The 22,186-nt window shown below is 45.6% G+C and overlaps 1 protein-coding gene across 1 annotated transcript in view; it reads left to right on the forward strand.

Annotated features, from left to right (window-relative positions):
• The window catches only part of SPATA48 (spermatogenesis associated 48), a 65,443-nt gene extending 58,923 nt beyond the window's left edge, over positions 1 to 6,520 (forward strand). Inside the window, exons 8-9 of the mRNA XM_027538444.1 lie at positions 3,180 to 3,287; positions 4,441 to 6,520. Of these exons, the coding sequence (XP_027394245.1) occupies positions 3,180 to 3,287; positions 4,441 to 4,564 (232 nt within the window). The 3' untranslated portion in view covers positions 4,565 to 6,520. The remainder of the gene's footprint in view (positions 1 to 3,179; positions 3,288 to 4,440) is intronic.
• The last annotated feature ends 15,666 nt before the right edge of the window (positions 6,521 to 22,186 follow it).

The raw sequence follows: 22,186 nt of genomic DNA on the forward strand, positions 1-22,186 counted from the left end.
CTACATATAACATGGTTTTCTCCATGTTTCCTTTATTTTTCTATTTGTCTTTTAATTATATGCCATCTGAGCCCCTTTTTCTCTAACTGATTTACTAAACTTCCTTATATTTTTCAAGTTATTTAATTTCTATTTTATTATGCTTTGTTGAGAAAAGCCAGTTAGTTATACACTTAGGCAGTAATTTATTCAGTTACCCATAGTGGACAACCCTAGGCTTATTTTGGGAATCGGGTGCCACAGAAGGTGTTCAGAAGACTAGCAACTATGGAGCAAAGACAGACATGAAGACGACTTCTTTTTAAATGGGTTCCTGCTTCCCTTAGCTTTCCTTAAATGAGGGAATGGGTCTGATCATGCAGCTGACTTGGAAATTCTCTCAGAGCCTGTACTTTTCAGTGTCTTTCATCTGAAAAAGCTTATCACCCATCAGCCATGGGTCTATAGAGCATCCCCCAGAATCTGCTCTCCTCTAGTCTTGTTGCACTTAAGATGGAAAAAAGTTCCCCTTTGTTGTCCCTGAAAAAGGGTTAAATGGAATAGATTCTAGAAGCAGCGTGGGTGAGGACTTTCATTTTCAAATAGGTGGCAGTTTATTATGCAACTGCATTCGTTTCTCAAGCCCAAGCAGCTTATCATTAGTTCAGTCCTCTGGTTCATGTTTGTTATTTTTAGACATGATGTAATAAATCTCATTATTAGAACATGACGTAGAATACTATTCAACATCAGTAACCTGTACGCCACAGGTAAAGCACCGATAGTCGAATGGTGTTTTAGATCCAGCCCTTGCCGAGCTTCCATCTCGGCTTCTTACTGCTCTGATGGAAGGCTGTGACCTTAGAGGCATTTTCATTCTGCAGGTGTTTTAGAGGCAGTGGAAAAAAACTCTCACGCAGAGGAAGGGGGTTTCCTTCATAACATGCATGGAACCTTTGATGAATTCAGGGAGAGATATAACATATGAATGACTTTGCCCCACTTTTTGCTCCCACTCTGACATACAGCTGCAATTCTAGGAGAAGATTCCAAGAAATCCTGAAGGGTCCTGCCTAGAATTTGGCAGCGGTAGTTCACTCACCCAGGTCCCTCCAACAAACCTGAAACCTGAAACAGAGACTTCCAAACTTGACTGCCCATGAGAGTTATCTGGAGAGATTAAAAAAAAAAAAAAAAAACAATTTCCAGCTCACAGCACTTACCAATTAAATTAGCATGTCTGGTGGGTGGGAATCAGGCGTTGGTACCTTTGAAAAATCCCCGAGTTGTCAGGCGCAGCAGCGTCGGGAAACCACTGTCTTTACCTCTCTCCAGCTGCCTGTCCCGGATCAACTGCATTCTTCACTGCCAGGCTGCTATTTCATACATTTCTTATTTCTTTGAAATCTTGTATTATGACTACAATTAGTTGAGCACCTACTAAGTGCTAAAGACTTGCCAGCTGCTTTTACCTTCACTGAATCCCTCTGACCCCAAGGCCCTGGGAGGCCACGTGCACTCTTGGCTGCAGCCGCTGAGGGCTCTCCCCACTTAATCTCACAGCTGCTGGAGGGGTGGAGGCAGGCCTGGCTCCCTGATTTCCCAGCCTACCGTATCCGTTAACTTGCACCGCTCATTCTGCTGTGGCCCCTGATGTGCTTGCCCTTCCCTTTGTCTGCATTGGGTCTCCTATTTTATTGCCTGAAAGCCGGCTAGTCACAGACTGACGTGCTTGGAAGAGACACAGAATGTTTACTGGCGCAGGCTCTGCCCTGTATGTCCTGTCCCCTCGTGTGCTAATGCCCGGAAGGAGCCCAGAGGACCTGCCTGCCCACAGACAGAGGTAGACTCTGGCCCTCCCTCTCGACTGCAGCCTTGAGCTTGGTCCTGTCACCCTGCTCGTAGCCGAGGCAGCGAGGCTTCCAGGGGCTCAGTCTGTGTGTGGGTCTGCGAGTCAACAAGCAGAGTCAGAGGCCCAGGTCTGAGGCCCGGCCCCTGAGCACTCACCATTCACTGCCCTGCCCTGCACTGCCTGCTTGTCACCTGCCACTGCATGTGTATCCTCTCTGAAACTGAATGTTTTGACAATTCCTCCAGCCGTCAGTGGTGCTTGGAGGTCCCCTTATTGGACATGTGGACAGGATGGGATCAAACCAGGGGCCCCTCAGAGGAGCCGACCCTGCGCCTCCCATAGGACTCAGTCCTCGCTGCTCCTTACCTTGTGTCTGGGCATCCATGGAGGGTAAGGGCCCTCGCCGAGGGATGTCCCGCTCCCAGAGGAGGGACCAGGGAGTGGCCGGGGCAAGCTGACCTTCCTCTGTCCTTACTGTGGCACCAGGAGGACCCTGAGAGCTGCACTTAACAAAGACGGTGTTATTTGAAGTGCCCTGTGATTGCAGAGAGCATGTTTCTGCTCTTTGAGATAGTCTTAGCCTCACATCTTCCCTTGCACCTGGAGATGAGGTCCCGTGTCTCAAGCAGCACTCAGACTGGCCCCACCTCTTCCCAGAAAATGATCCATGGAAAGGGCTTTGTATGCTGTAGAAATGTCAAAACAGTAGTTATTATTCACTCACCTCTGAATTACCCAATAGAATATTTGTTTTGGATGTTTGCTTGCCTTTATCAAGATGAATTTCATACCCACACTGAAAAACCTGCCATACATTCTAGTGTTTTTCTTTTACTCTCTCTGAAGGCAAAAGGGCCATGATCACAGAGGAGTATGTGGAAGTGAGCTAAATTTCATAAACTGTATGAAGTCAGTACATTAGTGGTGGCGAGAAAGAAGTATTATTTAAAAATCATGCTGTGTGTCCACCAGCATTGGAGTCGGCACCTCAGAGCTCTGTTCGGGAGCCAGGTCTGCTTTTTGGTAAGGAAAGCACGTCCACCTTCCTTAGGAAACAGAGCTCCATGGTGGATCAGGTATGAAAAACACATGCAAATTCAAGCAGCAGAGAAACATGGACTTGAAATAAGCTTCTTCATTCTGAGAGGAAGGCTGTCACCTACTCATCTCTGCCCCCTGCCTGCATGCTTTCCTATCTGGCAATCCGACTTCCAGACCTTCATGTGGGACAAAACCCTTAGATTACGTCCTTCTTTATGTTTTCATAATTGGGTGCTGGTGACCGTGACTCTTTGGCAGATTGTTGTGTTCATTTTCTTTCTTCCCCTCTTTTCACTCTTTCCTTTAGCTCTGCAAATATTCCAGGATACACTGGTAAGGTTCATTTCACAGCCACCCATCCAGCAAATTCTGATCGTCCATCAACGACCCCCTCACCAGATTCAGAAATGCACCAGTAAGTATGAATCCTGTTACTCAACATGCTTGGATATACTGGGGAGGGGGAAATCCTAATGATGATTATTCGATTAAAGAACAATTAAGTATTAGGAGTAAATTTACATTGTTTAAAAAATAGGGTGTCAAATCCAAAAAGACAGAAGAGTTCATTTTCCCACTGTTGTTGCTAGAAGGAGGGCATTAAGAGACTGAAAGCATCTTAGCGGACAGCATCTTAGCCTCTTGGACTCAACTCTGCATACTTACCACCTTTCTGCATTATCCTTAGAACATGCATAGAACATACTACATGAGACACACGTTCACTTATTGTGGATAGCCATCTTACTTTTCATAAAAGACAACATTCTGTTAAAAGCCATATATATATATTTAAACACCATTTTGCAAATTGAAAACAGGAGGCATTTGATGGGAGGTTAGTGCAGACTCCGTGCTTTGAAGCTTCCAATGAGAAGCAGGTGGTTATTGCTCATTATATCTCAAATTTGAAAACATTTGATGAAAGTCCTGCCTTGCCAGTAAGGTGACACAGCTCTGAAAATGCAAATGCATCTTAGCCAGGTCCAGAGACTGGCCTCATGTAAATATAAGCTCTCGAGTTAGGACAGTGTGCATCTGGGAGGAGAAGGAAGGCAGTCCCCCAAAAGGGTGCCTTTTCTCCTTTGTTGGTGGAAGGTGGAGAAGTCATTCATTTCTCAAAACCAGAAAGGTCCCTTTCCACTCTAGAAAGATGACTTTACCTCTGGGCAGCCTCACACCCTGAGCCCACACCCCCAAGGCTTTGTGTGGTAGCTGTTGGTTACTCATTGGCCTCTCTGCAGCTTCACCTCCTTCTGTCTGTATTTTCTGTCTTCTTGGCACCAACTGTAATTCTAGGCACAAGGTAGATTTTCAGTCCGTGATATAATGCATAGTATGCAGTCAATAAACTGAACGCAAATAAATGAAATAAAGGAAACAGTACTCACAAGGATTAACCATTCCCACCCTGTCTCTGTTCTGTGCATCCTTTTTCTCTCTCCCTCTACTCCTATAGCTTTCTCTCTTCATCTCTCCCATATTTGTGTATCATTAGTTGGAGAATACATGAGGTTATATGTTCTCATTTTATTTCACATGTCTTTTTTTTCTCTCCATTTTGTTAGTGTCTTACGGAAAAGAATGGCAGTTGACCTCTTCCGTCACCAGGGGCCGCTCTCTCGAATGGTCACAACTGTGACACCCTACAATCCCTTCAATAAGAAGGATAAGGAAACTATAAGCTACTGAAAGGGACCCGCCCTGAGTGCCCCCCTAGCCTGGGAGAGGTGCTGGGTATGATGTGATGGGGAGGTAACAGAAGCCAAATAAAGGCACATTCTCCATGTGTCTGGCTGGGCCTTGGCCAAGCGGAGCTCCAGCTCCAGAACCACGTGGTCATGGAAATGGACTGTGTGAGATCCTCCATCCTCTCACATGAGGTTGTATTTGTATCCACACGGCTGTGGATGCCATGAGCTTTCATAAACCTTAGCTCGTTCGCCCTCGCAACCCCGCAGTGGGCATTTTGCAACTATCTTACTATTTTATGAATAAGCAGGCTGAGATTAGGAGAAGGAAAATATTAATCAAAGGTCACACAACTCATAGTGGAGTTAGAACTAGAACCCAGCTTTCTGAATTTAGAAACCTTTGCTGCTGTTTTTCACTATAGATCAAATAACCTTCCCTGAGTTATTGAAAAAAAAGAATTACCCAGAGACAGAATGCCTCTTCTCCCAAAAGATTCAGAATTGAGCTATGGATCCCACAGAACTCCATGCAAATGTGTAAGTCCTTCGGAGGTAGCTTGGCCTTGCTTTCCCATCAGAAGGGCGAAATCAGATGTTTTTGCTTGAGGATCATGTGTTGCCTCAGCTGACACCTACACAGACTTGGGTGCTGACTGCTGCCGTCCCTGGCTGCTGCCTTCTGCCAGGATACACAGGAAGGCTGCCGTCCACCCTCCATCTGTGCTATGGAGCTGATCGGCCTTCGCAGAAAAGTAATGGCTTCTGAACCCAATCTTGCAGCCTTAATTATTTTCAGAAAAGAGCAATTCTGTCAAAAAATCTGACCAAAACAAAAATCTTCATCTCTTGGAAGATTCTCACCCAGACACAGATGGGAATGATGAGCCCTGTCCAGGGAGCAGATGAATGCAGGGACCTGAGATTACATTTTGCGGTAAACATCCCTGGCAGGCCACTTTGTCAGGAGGCACAGCTGCCCTGGGTCCGAGGCCTTGTTTATCATTCTGGGCCTTTCTGAGCAGGGTACCAGCGGCACCCGGTCCTGACGCCCCTCAGCCTCAGGCGACTATTCGCACCCTCCATGCCGCCGGCCCCTGGACACTATCCAAGGACTGAGCGCCTCCAGAGCTGCTCCTGGAAGGATAGTGGCCTTGTCTGCAGAGTCCCAGGGCCACCTCCAGGAGAGGTGAGGTGGCAGCTCTTCATTTTCACTGTAACTAGCTCAGACTTCTCACGCATAAAGGTCAAATGCAAACCCTGCTCACCACGGATCCAGAATTCTGGCCTGACTGACTACCAGAACCTCTGAGTGTTTTAAATCCTGTGACCTGGGTTTCCATGGTCAGCAGTTCAACTGAAAATCATAAAAGTCAAGGAAGAGAGCTGCAGGGATTTCCATCTGCTCATCAAGTTCTGAATTGGGTCTTGGTTTATTCCGACGGGCTGGGAGCCAACATCCCTGTTCCTCCTCAGGGCAGCCACTTGCCTTCGGCTCCTCTCCCCAAGCTCAGTCTTTCTGACAGTTACTGCCTCAGCTTTTATTTATCCCCAGGGATAACACACACACACACACACACACACACACACACACACACACACACACACACACAGAACCTATGTGGGTTTTGTAAAACATAGGTGGAAGACAGTGTCAGAAATCACTAAATAATTCACTTGGAAGAGAAAATGCATTCTAATGAGCTTGTTCTCGCAAATAAGGATATTACAACATAATATTGTAAAAATATTACACAAGTACTATGAAGATATGACACTCATGGGAGAGCAGAAGAGAAAGTCTAGAAGTGGACAGATAATCATTTTAAACCTGAGCCCAGAACAGACTTTTTTTCAATTGATGATACTGTTAGGTAGTTAAAACAGAAAGTGTGAGGTGAAAGTCGCTCAGTCGTGTCCGACTCTGTGACCCCACGGACTGTATAGTCCATGGAATTCTCCAGGCTAAAACAGTGGAGGGAAAGGCCTTCTCCAGGGGACCTTCCCAACCCAGGGATGGAACCCAGGCCTCCCGCATTGTGGGTGGATTCTTTACCAGCTGGGCCACAAGGGAAGCCCTAGAATAGGGAAAAGGAGTCCAAAACGGTGGCAGCTGAAGGCAAAGAAAGGGAGAAGCCTGTGAAAAGGGAAAAAAGGAAAAATCCACAGACCAGAGTGAGAACCTCAGGTGAAACAAACACGCCCCCTTCCTGGCCCGCCCTAATTTGCACAGGGCAGGCTCAGTGGGGAGGAGACAAAGAAGGAGCCAAGATGGGTGGAGGCCTCTCCTTTGGGTTGGCCTGTCCTCATGCCTCAAGTGTGTACTATTCTTTGTTTGCGAATAAAACGCTGAGCTATAACCGAGCTGTAACTGGTCCACAATTTCTGTTGCAGCAAAACAGAACCAAAGAAATTACACACTCTCCTGTACAGAGACAACTGTTTGGAAACAAAACAGAAGGGAAGATCCAGGTCTCAGCCATAAGAGAAAGAGAACCGCTCTTATAATACAGGTTTAAATGGATAATTTACAGCCTCAGACAGGCGACATCAAAATTCAGGAGCATTGGTTTATAACATGTGGATAGTGGGAAATTTTTCCAAAGAGGCCACTGAAGCCAGAAATTATGAAGAAAAAGAAATAACTGCTTTTAACATCAAAAATACCACCGATTTTTTTTTCAGACGAGACTATTGGGAAAGTATATCAAACAGAAGGTTCATATCCTTATAAAAACAGCCAATGACAAAAAGTAGTATACCAATAGAAATAAGTCAAAGGATATTAACAAATACATTAAAAATATCAATGACCAATAAATAAGTCTTTATATCTATGGAATATTAGAAAAACAGGGTGGTATTTCTTTTTTCACCCATGGTCAGTGCTCATGGGAAGAGGTCTCTATCTTTACCTTCCACTGGTTGGTCTTGACCTTGCTAACCCTTTCCATTTGGAAAAATGTCTCAAGAGTTTTTCCAGGTGATAAAAGTTCAGACTTAGCAATTTCATTCTTATGATTTTTTTCAAGCAAATAATTTCACCAGTGAGCAAATATATTTTACAAAGACATTGAAGGCACAACATTTCATAACAGAAATTAGCAACAACTTAATGCTCATCAAGAGAAAAGTTAGTAAAGTGCTGTCCATGAATATATAAAAATACGTGTATTAAAAGACGATGGAGTTAATTATCTGTGTGTTTTGTTATCTCTGTGTATTATGTTTATCTCTGTGTATTTATATCATGGAAAGACATACATGCAATTATTGGTAAGAATCAGATTTACAACAGTATGTATTTTGTTATCTTAATTTTATATATGAATATATAGAATAATGTAGGAAAATATTTTTAAAAAGTTAATAGTTTTAATTCTATATTTTATACCATTACTATAGTAGACATGTATTTCTTTAAAGTTGAAAATTTTGAAAAGTTATGAAAAGACTATCTTTAAAACTTTGAAATCCCTTATAAAGGAAACTATCCCCTGACACACACACACACACATTTCTTCTATGAATCAAGTACCAGGAAGACATTTGTCCCTCTTGAAGTACTGGTGTCAGAGTATGAGAATTATGTTAGCCATTTGCCTCAGTATATTCTAAAATTTGATGATTTTTAATATATACAGGAGTGAAATTGCAGTTCCCATAAGTGGAAATGCTGAAATGGGAAGTGCTCCCATTTCCCCATGCCTGCCAGGAAGCTCAAAGCCAAATTAGCTTACAGCCCAGGACAGATCTGAACCAGGCGCCTGGTTCAACACGCACGCAGGCCCCTGCAGTCCTCTGGCCCACACCCAAGTCTGAGACCACTGATTCTGCGGGACACTGCACCTGCTTTTCCCTCTTTCCACGTGGGTTCAGATTTTTCTGTTTCTGCCAAAAGAGACTTATACTTTAGGGAGACGCCTTCACCCTTGGGGAAATTTCTAGGATTTACATTACATTAAGTGTTTAATGTTTCTCCATTAGTGTTTCATGCAAAAAAAAAATAAAAAGAGCACTGGCTAAGGAAGGAAAAGCCCAAGCTGGGACCGAGTGGTCAAAACTGTCCCAATTGCCTTTGTTGGGGGCACCCTCCAGCCCTGTTGGTCCTGCCCAAAGCAGATTGGTGGCAGGAGAGAGTCAAATCACCCTGCAGCAGGCATGACCTGGTGACCAGGACTGTCTTCTAATAAGTGAGAATATTCCACGGTAGATTCATTCCTTGCCCCTTGGCCTAGAGTATACTGGGTTGTCTTCATCTTTGGGAATCCAAGAGTTCTGCTTTATGATCTGTAAACTAGCATATAAAAGGTGAATAAGAAAATGCAAAATAACTACGATGAACTAAGATGCGTTTCTCTGCAAAATACATTTTCAGGGTTGATTTTTTTTAAAAATCAGCTTTGAAGATGTTGTTTTTTCATCTCCATTCTTCTGTAAAGCCAGGGAGGTGAGGAGACCTTCTGGCCACAAGCATGGGTTTGAGAATCAGCCTGGATGGGGTCCAAGTCCTGGTACCCATACTGTCCACATGAGCTGCTTCCTGGCTCTGAGGCACACTTTAGAAAGGGAAGGAGTATAATATGTTCCTGTATTCATAGGAGGCTTCCCAGACAAAGCAGTAGTAAAGAATCTGCCTGCTAGTACAGGAGACACAAAAGACATGGGTTTGAGCCCTGGGTCAGGAAGATCCCCTGAAAGAAGGCATGGCAACCCACTCCCTGGAAAATCCCATGGACAGAAGGAGCCTGGCAGGCTACAGTTCATGGGGTTGCAAAGAGTCAAACACGACTCAGCACACACACTTTTATTGATAGGAATATAGAGGTAGTGCTATGATTGCAGTCACACACCTGGGTATGATGGTAGCCACAACGGTGCTGAGCACCTCGTTCTCTGAGACAATGAAGGAGATGGCTATACTCATCTGGTGCACATTCATCATTCAACAAATATTCTGAGGTGAAACATCGTGTGAGATGAGATGCCTGAGGTTCGGGAGCTGTGGCCCTCACCCAGCATTCACACTGGCAAGCAAATAGGAGCAGTGGAAAATGTAACAATGTGTTGATTGTGCTAAGGAGGCAGATAGTACCCGTGTGCTCATCTCAGCTCAGACACGTGCACAAATTAAATTCTTATTGTCATAAACAGTAATCTTTCTTCAAAAACACCACTTTGCATTTTTAAAAATAAAAATATTTCCTATCGTCAGGCATTCTTGTATATATGCATCTACGCAAATACACATAAGGGATCATCTAGTGGAACGAATCTATCTTTGTCATTAAAAATCTTGGTTTATCCAAATCAATGCTGTTCTTGAAAATGGGAATAAATTATATTAGCTTTGGGGAGGGGGGAGATAGCAACTGCTAAACTATAGGAGTGCTGGGTATCCAGTATACTCCCTTAATTTTTTTTAATACAGTTTCATGCACGGGCAGTATCTGGACGCCCTGATTTTTAGCACTTTTTTTTCTGACTTTGACTCACAGTCAGTCCTGTGTTCTATCCAAATGGTTCACACACTGCACTATGGTTTCATTTGATGTGCTTGTATTTTCTTACTATGGTTGGTTTTGAGTACACTCGCTGTCATCAAAGCAGTTCGTCTCACCCCCCAGCATAGGTTCCCCACACCCTGGTGGAAATTGACATGAAAGGCTGCTCCCGCCCGGCACACCTTCTCATGGCAGGTGCACAGGAAGAGGGCCGCCCCCACAGGGCACTCACCCAGGGTGGGTGTTAAGGGCAAACCCCACCACTTCAACTTCTAAACTGTGAATGCAAACAACTTTACTTCCTTGCATTCCCACTTTGGAAATAAAGTGTCACATTAAATTTACAGAAATCGTCTTCTGTGGGCAGGGCCAGGATGCCGCAGACAGACCAGCCTTGGTGGTGTGCCCTGGGTGGGAGGCTGCTGGGGAGGAGGGCAGGCGGGCACGGGTCCTCGGGGTTGTTGGGTGTTGGTGGGGAGAGCCCCGGGGACCTGTCGAGAGGACAGAACAGCCCTGGGCTCCCAGCAGGGCGGATCTGGGGAGGGGGTGAGCAGCAGGGTGGGGCTGCCCTGGCGAAGCAGAGCTGAGGAAAAAGGAGACCTAAACAGTGGTCCCATGGTCTAATTTCTGCAGATCAGAGATTTCAAGCCCATCTCACTAGATGGGGTAAATATTCTCTAGCGTTTACTGTTTTAGGGCCACTCTCTCATCTCAACTAGTTACCTAAGCAGACAAACACAGCATGTCTTCCCGGAAAGCGTCACTCAAAGTCACACTGATTTGAGCCAGATGTCTTAGGGGTCCTTACTGAGACAACCAAGAGGCTGCTGCAGACCCTAGTCCAACATGGAAGCTAGGCCAAGATCGCAAGGTCACAGTTGAGAAGGACCCTTGGCTTCCAGAGACACTTTGGCCATCAGGTCCCCTCTGCTCCTATGACCTCAGCTCTGCTTACAGGGTTTTACTCCCTCAGCCGAACTCTGCTGGCAGTGTGGACGTGGCAGGAGGGGGCACTGCGGCTCAACTGCCTGGACCCAGCAGGGTGCAGGTTCGTGCAAAACAAATCAGATGTTGAGGGCAGGTTCAGTCCTAGAGGTGCTGACAGCCGTGACCAGCACTGATGCAGACAGAGGGACTTGCGGCTGCGCCCTGGAGTCATGGCTGCCGTGCACTCTGATCCCTGGCTTTCTCTCCCACCTGTTCTGTCATCCAGGTACTAAGTGTGCGTGTGTGTTAGTTGCTCAGTCGTGCCCAACTCTTTGCGACCCCAAGGACTATAGCTGGCCAGGCTCCTCTGTCCATGCGATTCTCCAGACGAATACTGGAGGGGGTTGCCATTCCCTTTTATGTGATCCTTTAAAAACTCAAGTAAGTTACCTGACATATAACAAGGAACTGTTGTATAAAGCACTACAGCACATCAAAAGATGGAACTTAATCATGTCTGCAAAACATTGGAATCATCTATTTATCTGTCATCTATCTGATAGCATCTGTTGAGTTTCTGTTCCCTTTGGGAAAAGAGTTCTCTCTCTTAATTTGTTTATCAAACTAAGGTCAGTTCTATGTACTTTAGGTGATCCGTTTTGTTGCATTTGCTATTTAGAAGAATATGTCTCAACTGCCGTCTCATAAAGGTCACAGAAATCTTAATGCACTTCTAAATCCAGAGGACCCAGAGGCTCTGCTTTCAACACAGGTTAAAGTGTGGTGATGCAAATTGCAGGAAATCAGTGGCCTGTATCTCTCTAAGAATTACTTAATGATGAACCTACCAGTTGAAAAATAAAAGGATCTCTCTGGGGTCAGCGGGGAAAGAGACAAGGGGCTTTCAAAGAGACCTTCTGACAACAACAGGGGGACAGGGGGCTAAGGTCCACATGCCCTGCGGGTGAGTGATCGAGACCTGATCCAAGGTGCTGGGGGACCAGAGCAAGCCAGTTTCCTGGAATGGGGTGTGTGTGTGTGTCTGTGTGCAGAGGAAGACTGTGCAGGGTGCATGGCAGGAAGTTGGGTGTAGGGACCTGTCCCCTCCCTAGGTTCCTGAGGGGCAATATGGTGGACAACACCCCGCCCCCATGCAGGTTCCCCCAGCAGACCCAGATGGGGCTCCTGGCCACCCGCAGAGGTCTGGGTGCTGCGTGTTTGAGGAGAAGAACACTGAGGTGTCCGCAGACCCCTGCAGTTGGAGATGGATCTGCAAGGGCCAATGAGGGAGGCTCTGCCTGGGCTGTGGGTGGTGCAGCTGTCCTCCTGTGGGCCTGGAAAGCACACCCTCGTGCCGGGTGCTGGGCTGCCTTCTGAGAGGGCCCCCCGTGACTCGGGTGGAGACCACCACACCATGGAGGTGGAAGCACCGGACATTTCTCCAAAGCCCAGGAACCTCTGCAGAACCTTTTGCCCTCTTCTGCTCAGAAGGTGAAGTTATTGAAGGCGGGGACAATGTTTGTGTTGCCTGTGGTTTGATCACAGTTCCTTTGAATTCTTCATGGCTCGCCCTTCGTGGTGCCTGAAGCAGGCTCCTGAGAGAAGCTGCTGTTCTTCAGAAATCCTCAGCCCTCTTCAATCACAGCCACCACACCCCTCCCTTCCCCACAGGCCGCACCACAGAGAGGTAAACCTTTCCATCAGAAGCACCTCTTGTGAGCAACTTTTCACTTCCTGCTTGAAAAGAAAGTAAGGTCTGAGCTGGAGGGAGACTGGGAGAAACAGGAGGACAGGGCCTCCCTGGGGTCCAGAGCGGAGAACCCATCCTAGGTGTGCGGGTGGGGGACCCCAGATTTCCAAAATTCACATGTATATCCCATGAAGACAGTGACCTATCCCCTTGAGAGGGGGCTTTGAGTCCATGAGACCAGCTCTCACAGCCAACTCTCCAGCCCAGGTCAAAGTCAGTGTTCCCCCAAAGCAGGTGGGCTTGGGGGAAGGAGACTGCATGGCACCTGCTTTGATTTGTGGCAGGAATTTGTGTCCTCACATTTCTCATTAAGGAAATGCTGGGTGGTTGAGGGTATCAAAGGAGAGAATATTCTTGGGTAACTGGTGCCTTAGAGATATTGAATAATACTAATAATTATTGTTATTATGAAAAATAACATTCCTCTTGAACAAACCTTAGCTTCCCTTCTTAGACTGGAAGCACCATTCACGTAATAACTGGCCAGTCTCCCGCCACTAACCATGTCCTGTGGCTTCCAACCCAACTCAGCCTCTGCAATTTCAATGAGCCAGTGATTCCACGACTCCACAAGTTGAAGCTGGAAGCTGGGAGTCATCGTACATCCAATTTGAATTCTACTTGTTCTCTCTTTTGCTACAGCTCTCAAATGAGCCCTCCGATTTCCATGCCTGCTAATATTGTGTTACTAAGATTTTGTATGTAATGTATTATAGCAGCTGTCATGATAGGATCTGTTTATGTGTTTTCCTTTTCCATCCCTTGTAGTCTAGAATTGTGTTTTATTTATCTCGGTGTCAACCAAGTTCTATACCTGAAAGTGAACGTCGCTCAGTTGTGTCTGACTCTTTGTGACCCCATGGACTGTACAGTCCATGGACTTCTCCAGACCAGAATACTGGAGTGGGTTACCATTCCCTTCTCCAGGGGATCTTCCCAACTCAGGATCAAGCCCAGGTCTCCCACATTGCAGGCCGATTCTTTACCAGCTGAGCTACCAGGGAAGCCCAAGTTCTATACCTAGCCAGGCACTTATTAAGTAGTTAAAAATATCTACATAATAGTGAATGGGTGGGTGGATGGAGGGAGGGATGTATGCATGGATGAATGATGGATAGTTGGATGAATGGGTAGATGAATGGATGGATGGATTGATGAATGTACGGACAGGCACAGGGATGGATGGATAGATGGGTAATTGTTCACCCCATACTCTGAGCAGTTCCCTTAGCAGAAGGTGAATTTGACCCTACAACCAATAAAACTGAAAATCAGGATTCCTTATACTTTTTTTCTCTGGCTGTACCTCCACTTACTCCCTCCTTTTGTTTCCTGTGTTTCCTCCCTCAAACCACTTTCCTTTACCTTGTGCTCAGGTATCATCCTTCCTACTCTTGTCTTCTGCTTCCCGCTGCTCTCCCCATCCCTACCTCATTGCCTACAATTTGAATTGGCTGCTCCGTCCCCATTAGGGAGCATTTGGCAAAGCATTTAATTTCTGCTTATTGCTGAGAAGAGGTATCAGCATTTCTCCCTTCCCAGCTGGGGGACCTTGAACTTTCTGAAATCACATGTATGCAAGCATGCACACACATCTGGGACACAGAACAGGTTAAGTTCTTCTATTAGTTTAAGAATCTTGATTAACCATATATCACCAAGGGCTAAATTATATATTGCAAACTATACATATGTTGGAGCTTCAGAGAAAACTTTTAGGTCAAGGAAATTGAGAACAGCCTTGAAAGATGCGGAAATGGATGAAAATAGAAAAGAATCACAAAAGTCAATTTTAAAGGTTATTTTTATCCAGTACAATCTCACTAACTCAGACCCTGGTGGCTCAGAGGTTAAAGCATCTGCCTGGAATGCAGGAGACCCGGGTTCGATCCCTGGGTCAGGAAGATCCCCTGGAGAAGGAAATGGCAACCCACTCCAGTACTCTTGCCTGGAGAATCCCATGGAGGGAGGAGCCTGGTAGGCTACAGTCCACGGGGTCGCAAAGAGTCGGACACGACTGAGCGACTTCACTTTCTTTCACTTTCACAGTCTCACTAACTCGGACCCAGTCATCAGGATTCTTAAATAATCTTACTATACTTTCTCTGAATTTGTAAAGTGAAGAGGTAAACAGCACTGTAAGAGGAATGATGAATGTGGACTGGAGACCTCACCTTGAGTTAAGTAAAAGTGGGGGAGCAGACAGAAGGGAAGGGAAGCAAAGGGGTGCAAGTGCCTCCAGCCCCGTCTACCCTGTGGGGGACAGTATTATTTCTTGCATGTTGCAGACAAGGAACTGAATTCAGACAGGTGCCCAAGGCTACACCCTGCTTCTTGGTGGCATGAGGAATCTAGCTGGTGTTTGGTTTCCTCAAAACACTTGGCATCTGTAGATCTGCTATCTCTAACCCCCTCAGACACCTGAGAAATTTTTTGCAACTTGTGTGTGCTAAGTCACTTCAGCCACGTCCAGCTCTTTGGGACCTCATGAACTGCAGCCTGCCTGACTTCTCTGTTCACAGAATTTTCCAGTCAAGAAAACTGGAGTGGGTTGCCATGCCCTATTCCAGGGGATCTTCCCAACCCATGGATCGAATTGGTGTCTTCTTACATCTCTTGCATTGGCAAGCAGGGTCTTCTGCAAACTATATTTAATAAAGCACCACTCATTTTAATTGTCAGTGAAGGAGAAGAGACTATTTCTTGGAAATTACCCTGTAATTCAGATTTTACCTTTCAGATGGGACTGCCAAATTCTTTCAAAAAAGCAGCACCTTACTGCACATGTATGTTCCATTCCAGAAAGATTGTCCTCAGCTGTTTCTCTGGGCATGAGATCCACTTTATTGAATGTAGATACACCCACTGTCTTTCTTTTGTATCAAGCTCCTTGTACATCTCTGTCTTCAGCATGGAACTGAGTGTGCTGTGCCAACTGGTCTGGTTCCTCAGCTAAGGCATCTCAGGTTGGGGTCTCACTCTAGAAAAACTAGGTTCTGGAGGGTGGGTGAAATGTGGCCCGGTCACAGAGATAAGTAGTGTGAGGGACGACAATGTCCTAGATGTAGCTAGGGAGCTATTAGAGAGGAATGGAAAACAGACGGCGCTTCGTGGGGGTCTGTGACTCTAGCAGTTCACTAAGGGAATGGGAAAGGAGACTGTTCGAGGCAGAGAGGAGGCAGAGCACAGGAAGAAATACACATCTGCATCTGAGCAGACTTCCTACATCATGTGGACTGGCAGTCCTCAAACATTTGAACTCAGGACTCCTTGACACTCTTAAAAATGATGAAAGTCACCAAGGGCATTTGCTCATCTGGGTTATGTCATTCATGTTTACTGTTTTAGAAATTAAAACTAATAATTTTAAAAATTTTTATTAATTTTTAAAACCACAATGTCATTACATGTGACTTCTTATGAAAATAACTATATTTTTCAAAACAACAAAAATTAAAGGCGTTTCATTGTTTTAATTTTTGCAAATCTCTCTGGTATCTGGCTTACTGGCAGACAGCTGGATTCTTGTAACTACTTCAGTGTTGCCAATCTGTGGCAACGGGTGCTTTTGGTTGAAGTATGCAAGAAGAGTGAGGTCTCACATAGGCGGTTGGTAACGAGAAGCAAGTCTTAACAGACTTGTTAGACAAGTGGAACTATTCTTCTTTGATTCTATGTAAAAAGTGAACCCGTGGTAGTTTCATCAAGCTTAATTACAATGTGGAAACTGAACCATACTCACACTCTGTGATGGCCACTCCCAGAATTCCTCATCTAGGGTGTTTCCTGTCAGGGCAAGATAGAGGGAGATTTTCTCCTCAGAGTTAAGGTGGAAGGGAGGCACTGGCATTTTGGACTCTGTCATCCAGATGCTCAAAGACTAGTCCGTCAAACACAAGGAGTGGAGGGCATTCTGCCAGCCTCCTGTCCTCCTGGGAGTGTGAGTGTGGTTACTGAGGAAGGACCTGATGTTCCCAGGAAACCTCACCACTAAGAGCAGAGGCAGCAAGAACAGGCACAGCTTCCCTTGGGTCCTCATAATGCCCCAGCTCCACCTGGGGGTTCCAGCCTGCTCACAATCACTCATCCTGATGGCCCCCAGTGGGCTCGGGGCTCCAGCCTCAGGTGCGGGAGAGCCTTCTGTATTGGGTGCATTGAAAATGGTGTGTGTGTGTGTGTGCACGTGCTTAGCTGCTCAGTCATGTCAGACTCTTTGCAACTCCATGGACTCTAGCTCACCAGGCTCCTCTGTCCATGGGGATTCTCCAGGCAAGAATACTGGAGTGGGTTGCCATGGCCTCCTCCAGGCTGTGTGTATGTGCATTTGTACATATTCATCTGTATGAAATTGAAAGTTGCCCAGTCGTGTCCGACTCTTTGTGACCCCAAGGACTGCATAGTCCCTGGAATTCTCCAGGCCAGAATACTGGAGTGGGTAGCGTTTTCCTTCTCCAGGGGGTCTTCCCAACCCAGGGATCGAACCCAGGTCTCCTGCATTGCAGGCAGATTCTTTACCAGCTGAGCCACAAGGGAAGCCCATACATCTGTATATCTACATACAAATATACAAATTATCTACATACAAATATACATACACACACACACACCTATATGTGTATACACCTACACATATACATATATGTTACAGGTTCTGCTTTTCTGGTTTGTCAACTAAAGAAAAATCACAGCCTAGAAGTTGAGAATGATGTTTTATTCAGTGGACTTTTTTTGAGGACTTAAGCCCTAGACACAGCCTCTCAGATAGCTCTGAAGGACTGCTCTGAAGAAGTACAGAGTGGGAGCAGCCAAAATATATAGGAGTTTTTGCAACACAGGCCAGGCAATCACAACATGAAGAGATGACTGTTAATTAAAGAAACTAGACACCTCAAGTTACAGAATGCAGTGCTTTTCTATATGTGGGAAGAGGCAGGAGGCTGGGCACACTGGAATCATCCCTCTGATCTGCACCTCAGGTACCCAGGCCAGTGCCCTGTGTTTCACATCCCGAGTCTGCTCAGGGTACACCTTGGGGAGGGCGGCGACTGCAGCGGATGATGGTTAAGTGGGTTTGGCAGCGGGCGGTTGGTTTCTTTTCCTTCTGAGTTCTCTCCGGGGCAGCATCTGGTGGCTGTGGTGTGACAGCTTGACGGCTTCAGCATTCTTGGTTTACTGATGTGGCAGCAGCGTCTCTCGTCCCTAAGACCTCCTTCATCCCAGGTCGGATATTTCTGTAACATCCTCCAGTGTGTTCTGTCACCCTCTCCTTCATTCTGTTTCTCAGTGTTGCTCGAGGAAAACTTAAAACACACATCTGCTTAACTTTTTTTTCTAAGAGTCCATCTACCTTCAGGAAAAATCCTAACAAATCCCAGACCAGATCCTCAGCCTTTAGCAGGGCATCCACGCTGTTACACGGCACAGACCCGACCTTTCCTTCCCGGATCATATTCTGCCTGCCTCCTGCTCATTCCACATCACCATCACAAGGTGGCCAGTTTTGTTTATACCTCCTTAAGAACTCTCTAAATGAAAGTGAAAGAGGAGAGTGAAAAAGCTGACTTAAAACTCAACATTCATAAAGATCATGACATCCGGTCCCATCACTTCATGGCAAATAGATGGGGGGAAACAGTGGAAACAGTGGCGGATTTTATTTTCTTGGGCTCTAAAATCACTGTGGACAGTGACTGCAGCCATGAAAATAAAAGACACTTGCTCCTTGGAAGGAAAGCTATGACAAACCTAGACCGCATATTAAAAAGCAGAGACATCGCTTTTCCAACAAAGGTCCATCTAGTCAAGGCTATGGTTTTTCCAGTGGTCATGTATGGATGTGAGAGTTGGACTATAAAGAAAGCTGAACACTGAAGAATTGATGCTTTTCAACTGTAGTGCTGGAGAGGACTCTCAAGAGTCCCTTGGACTGCAAGGAGATCCAACCAGTCCATCCTAAAGGAGATCAGTCCTGGGTGTTCACTGGAAGGACTGATGTTGAAGCTGAAACTCCAATATTTGGCCACCTGATGCGAAGAGCTTACTCATTGGAAAAGACTCTGATGCTGGGAGGGATTGAAGGCAGGAGGAGAAGAGGGCGACAGTGGATGAGACAGTTGGATGGTATCACGGACTCAATGGACATGAGTTTGAGCAAACTCCTTGAGTTAGTGAAGGACAGGGAAGCCTGGCATGCTGCAGTCCATGGGGTCACAAAGAGTCAGACAAGACTTAGTGACTGAACAACAATAACAGGAATTCACTTGCTTTGCCTGGAAGGTCTGCCTTTCCTACAAACTTCCTCACACCAAACCTAAAGACTTGGTAGTAATATTCCAGGCCCTGCTAACCCCCTGGTGGAATTAATTATTCTATCGTTTTAATTGCATTTTGTACATATATCTATTTACTTAATAAAAGCGAAGCGAAGTCACTCAGTCGTGTCCGACTCTTAGCGACCCCATGGACTGCAGCCTACCAGGCTCCTCCATCCATGGGAGTTTCCAGGCAAGAGTACTAGAGTGGGTTGCCATTGCCTTCTCCGATTTACTTAATATACTTAATAAACTCCCTCATAATTGTTAAGCTATATGCCTGTTTGTCCTGTAATGCTGGAAATTATGTCCTGTAAGGGTAGAAACATTGCCTAGAGTATACTGAGAATTCAATGGGTGTTGGAAGAAGTAAACTGAGGTTCAGACGTGTGAAAAGAGATTGAAAGTAAAAGTGTTGGTTGCTCAGTTGTGTCCAACTCTTTGTGACCCCATGGATTGTAGCCCACCAATCCATGAAGATTGTAGAAGAGCTGTAGTCCACCAGGCTTTTCTGTCCATGGAATTCCCTAGGCAAGAATACTGGACTGGGTTGCCATTTGTTTCTCCAGGGGATTTTCCGGACCCAGGGATAGAACCTGGGTCTCCTGAATTGCTGGCAGAAAGAGAGATCATGTATTCATTTATACCTCTACCATCTTATCTAACATCTTATCTATTCCTAAGATGTTGAAGGAGTATGTCCAGGCTGTATATTGTCACCCTGCTTATTTAACTTATATGCAGAGTACATCATGAGAAACACTGGACTGGAAGAAGCACAAGCTGGAATCAAGATTGCCAGGAGAAATATCAATAACCTCAGATATGCAGATGATACCATCCTTATGGCAGAAAGTGAAGAGGAACTCAAAAGCCTCTTGATGAAAGTGAAAGTGGAGAGTGAAAAAGTTGGCTTAAAGCTCAACATTCAGAAAACGAAGATCATGGCATCCGGTCCCATCGCTTCATAGGAAATAGATGGAGAAACTGTGGAAACAGTGTCAGACTTTATTTTCTGGGGCTCCAAAATCACTGCAGATGGTGACTGCAGCCATGAAATTAAAAGACGCTTACCCCTTGGAAGGAAAGTTATGACCAACCTAGATAGCATATTCAAAAGCAGAGACATTACTTTGCTAACAAAGGTCCATCTAGTCAAGGCTATGGTTTTTCCTGTGGTCATGTATGGATGTGAGAGTTGGACTGTGAAGAAGGCTGAGCGCCAAAGAATTGATGCTTTTGAACTGTGGTGTTGGAGAAGACTCTTGAGAGTCCCTTGGACTGCAAGTAGATCCAACCAGTCCATTCTGAAGGAGATCAGCCCTGGGTGTTTTTTGGAAGGATTGATGCTAAAGCTGAAACTCCAGTACTTTGGCCACTTCATGCAAAGAGTTGACTCATTGGAAAAGACTCTGATGCTGGGAGGGATTGGGGACAGGAGGAGAAGGGGACGACAGAGGATGAGATGGCTAGATGGCATCACTGACCCAATGGAAGTAAGTCTGAGTGAACTCCGGGAGTTGGTGATGAACAGGGAGGCCTGGCGTGCTGCAATTCATGGTTTCGCAAAGAGTCAGACACGACTGAGCGACTGAACCGAACCGAAGATGTTGAAGATGAGAGAGGAAAATTGCAAACTCATTTACTTCAATGTCTCACTATTTTAGGAAACACCAAAAACCTACAATAGCCCAGGAAAAAAGTACCCTATGTTCTACCTCCAGATAGGAATGAATAAAATAGAAACATTTCCCCATCTAGTCTGGCACAGAGACCTGGTCAAGTAGGAGAGGAAATGATCAGGACAAATGTATTGGTTCTGCCATCTGATAGTGAAATTTGATCCAGCTCTACTCCTCAAGGATTTCTACTCCTCAAGCATTTCTACTACCAGTGAGAGTCCTTTGCTCACATCCAGGTCACTGGTTGGTTCAGGTGGGAGAATATGCCACCGAACCATCTCATATCCTTCCCCTGTGAGACTGATTTTCTGCTATCTTAACTCAAAAGAAATGTTTCCATCTGCTCATTAGCTGTAAACCTACTTCCTCGATTTCATGGCCCAGGTGAGATCTCTTCCTAACATCCCAGATAATTCCTGAGTTCATTTCGAAGCACAGTTTCTGCTTTTCTGCTATTAATTTTACTTACAGAACACTTGGGTACTTTGTGTGGCTGACCATCGTGTCAAAATGTTTTTCTTAGGCAACTGAAGTATTAAAACTTAGGTAAATAGCCCATAATTATTTAGGCAAAAGTATTTCACATAATCATACTTTTATTTTTATGATGACCTCAGAGCTTGGGCTTCCCTGGTGGCCCAGTCAGTAAAGTATCTGCCTGCAATGTGAAAGACCTGGGTTTGATCCCTGGGTTGGGAAGATCCCCTGGAGGAGGGCACAGCAACCCACTCCAATATTCTTGCCTGGAGAATCCCCATGGACAGAGGAGCCTGGTGGGCTACAGTCCATGGGAGTCACAGAGTCAGACATGATTGAGTGACTGAGCACAAGCACGCAGCACATAAATAATATAAGAAATTTTAATAAAATTATAATAAAATATAAGAATTTTCTTATATAATGTCAACTGGTCTATAAGGAGCTGTGGAAGCAGAAATAACTTAGAAAAGATATTGGGACAGTTAGCTTCTGCCTTTGATCAACTGCAGTATGTCAAGGAGGTCATATGGCATCCTTGGGCCTCAGGTGCTCCCCCCCCCCCCCCCCGTAAGTTAAGGTTTAGATTTCAAGAATTTCTAAGCTCTTATCCACCTCTTCAGAATATTGTGAGTAGCTACAAACTTCATGACCGTATCCGGAGAAGGCAATGGCACCCCACTCCAGTACTCTTGCCTGGAAAATCCCATAGACGGAGGGGCCTGGTAGGCTGCAGTCCATGGGGTCACTAGGAGTTGGACACAACTGAGCGACTTCACTTTCACTTTTCACTTTCATGCATTGGAGAAGGAAAGGGCAACCCACTCCAGTGTTCTTGCCTGGAGAATCCCAGGGACGGGGGAGTCTGGTGGGCTGCCGTCTATGGGGTCGCACAGAGTCGGATACGACTGAAGCGACTTAGCAGCAGTAGCATGACCGTATCAGCCAGCTGTGAAGCACCTATGAGGACCA

This window comes from Bos indicus x Bos taurus, chromosome 4, assembly GCF_003369695.1.
Source record: "Bos indicus x Bos taurus breed Angus x Brahman F1 hybrid chromosome 4, Bos_hybrid_MaternalHap_v2.0, whole genome shotgun sequence".
NCBI lineage: Eukaryota > Metazoa > Chordata > Mammalia > Artiodactyla > Bovidae > Bos > Bos indicus x Bos taurus.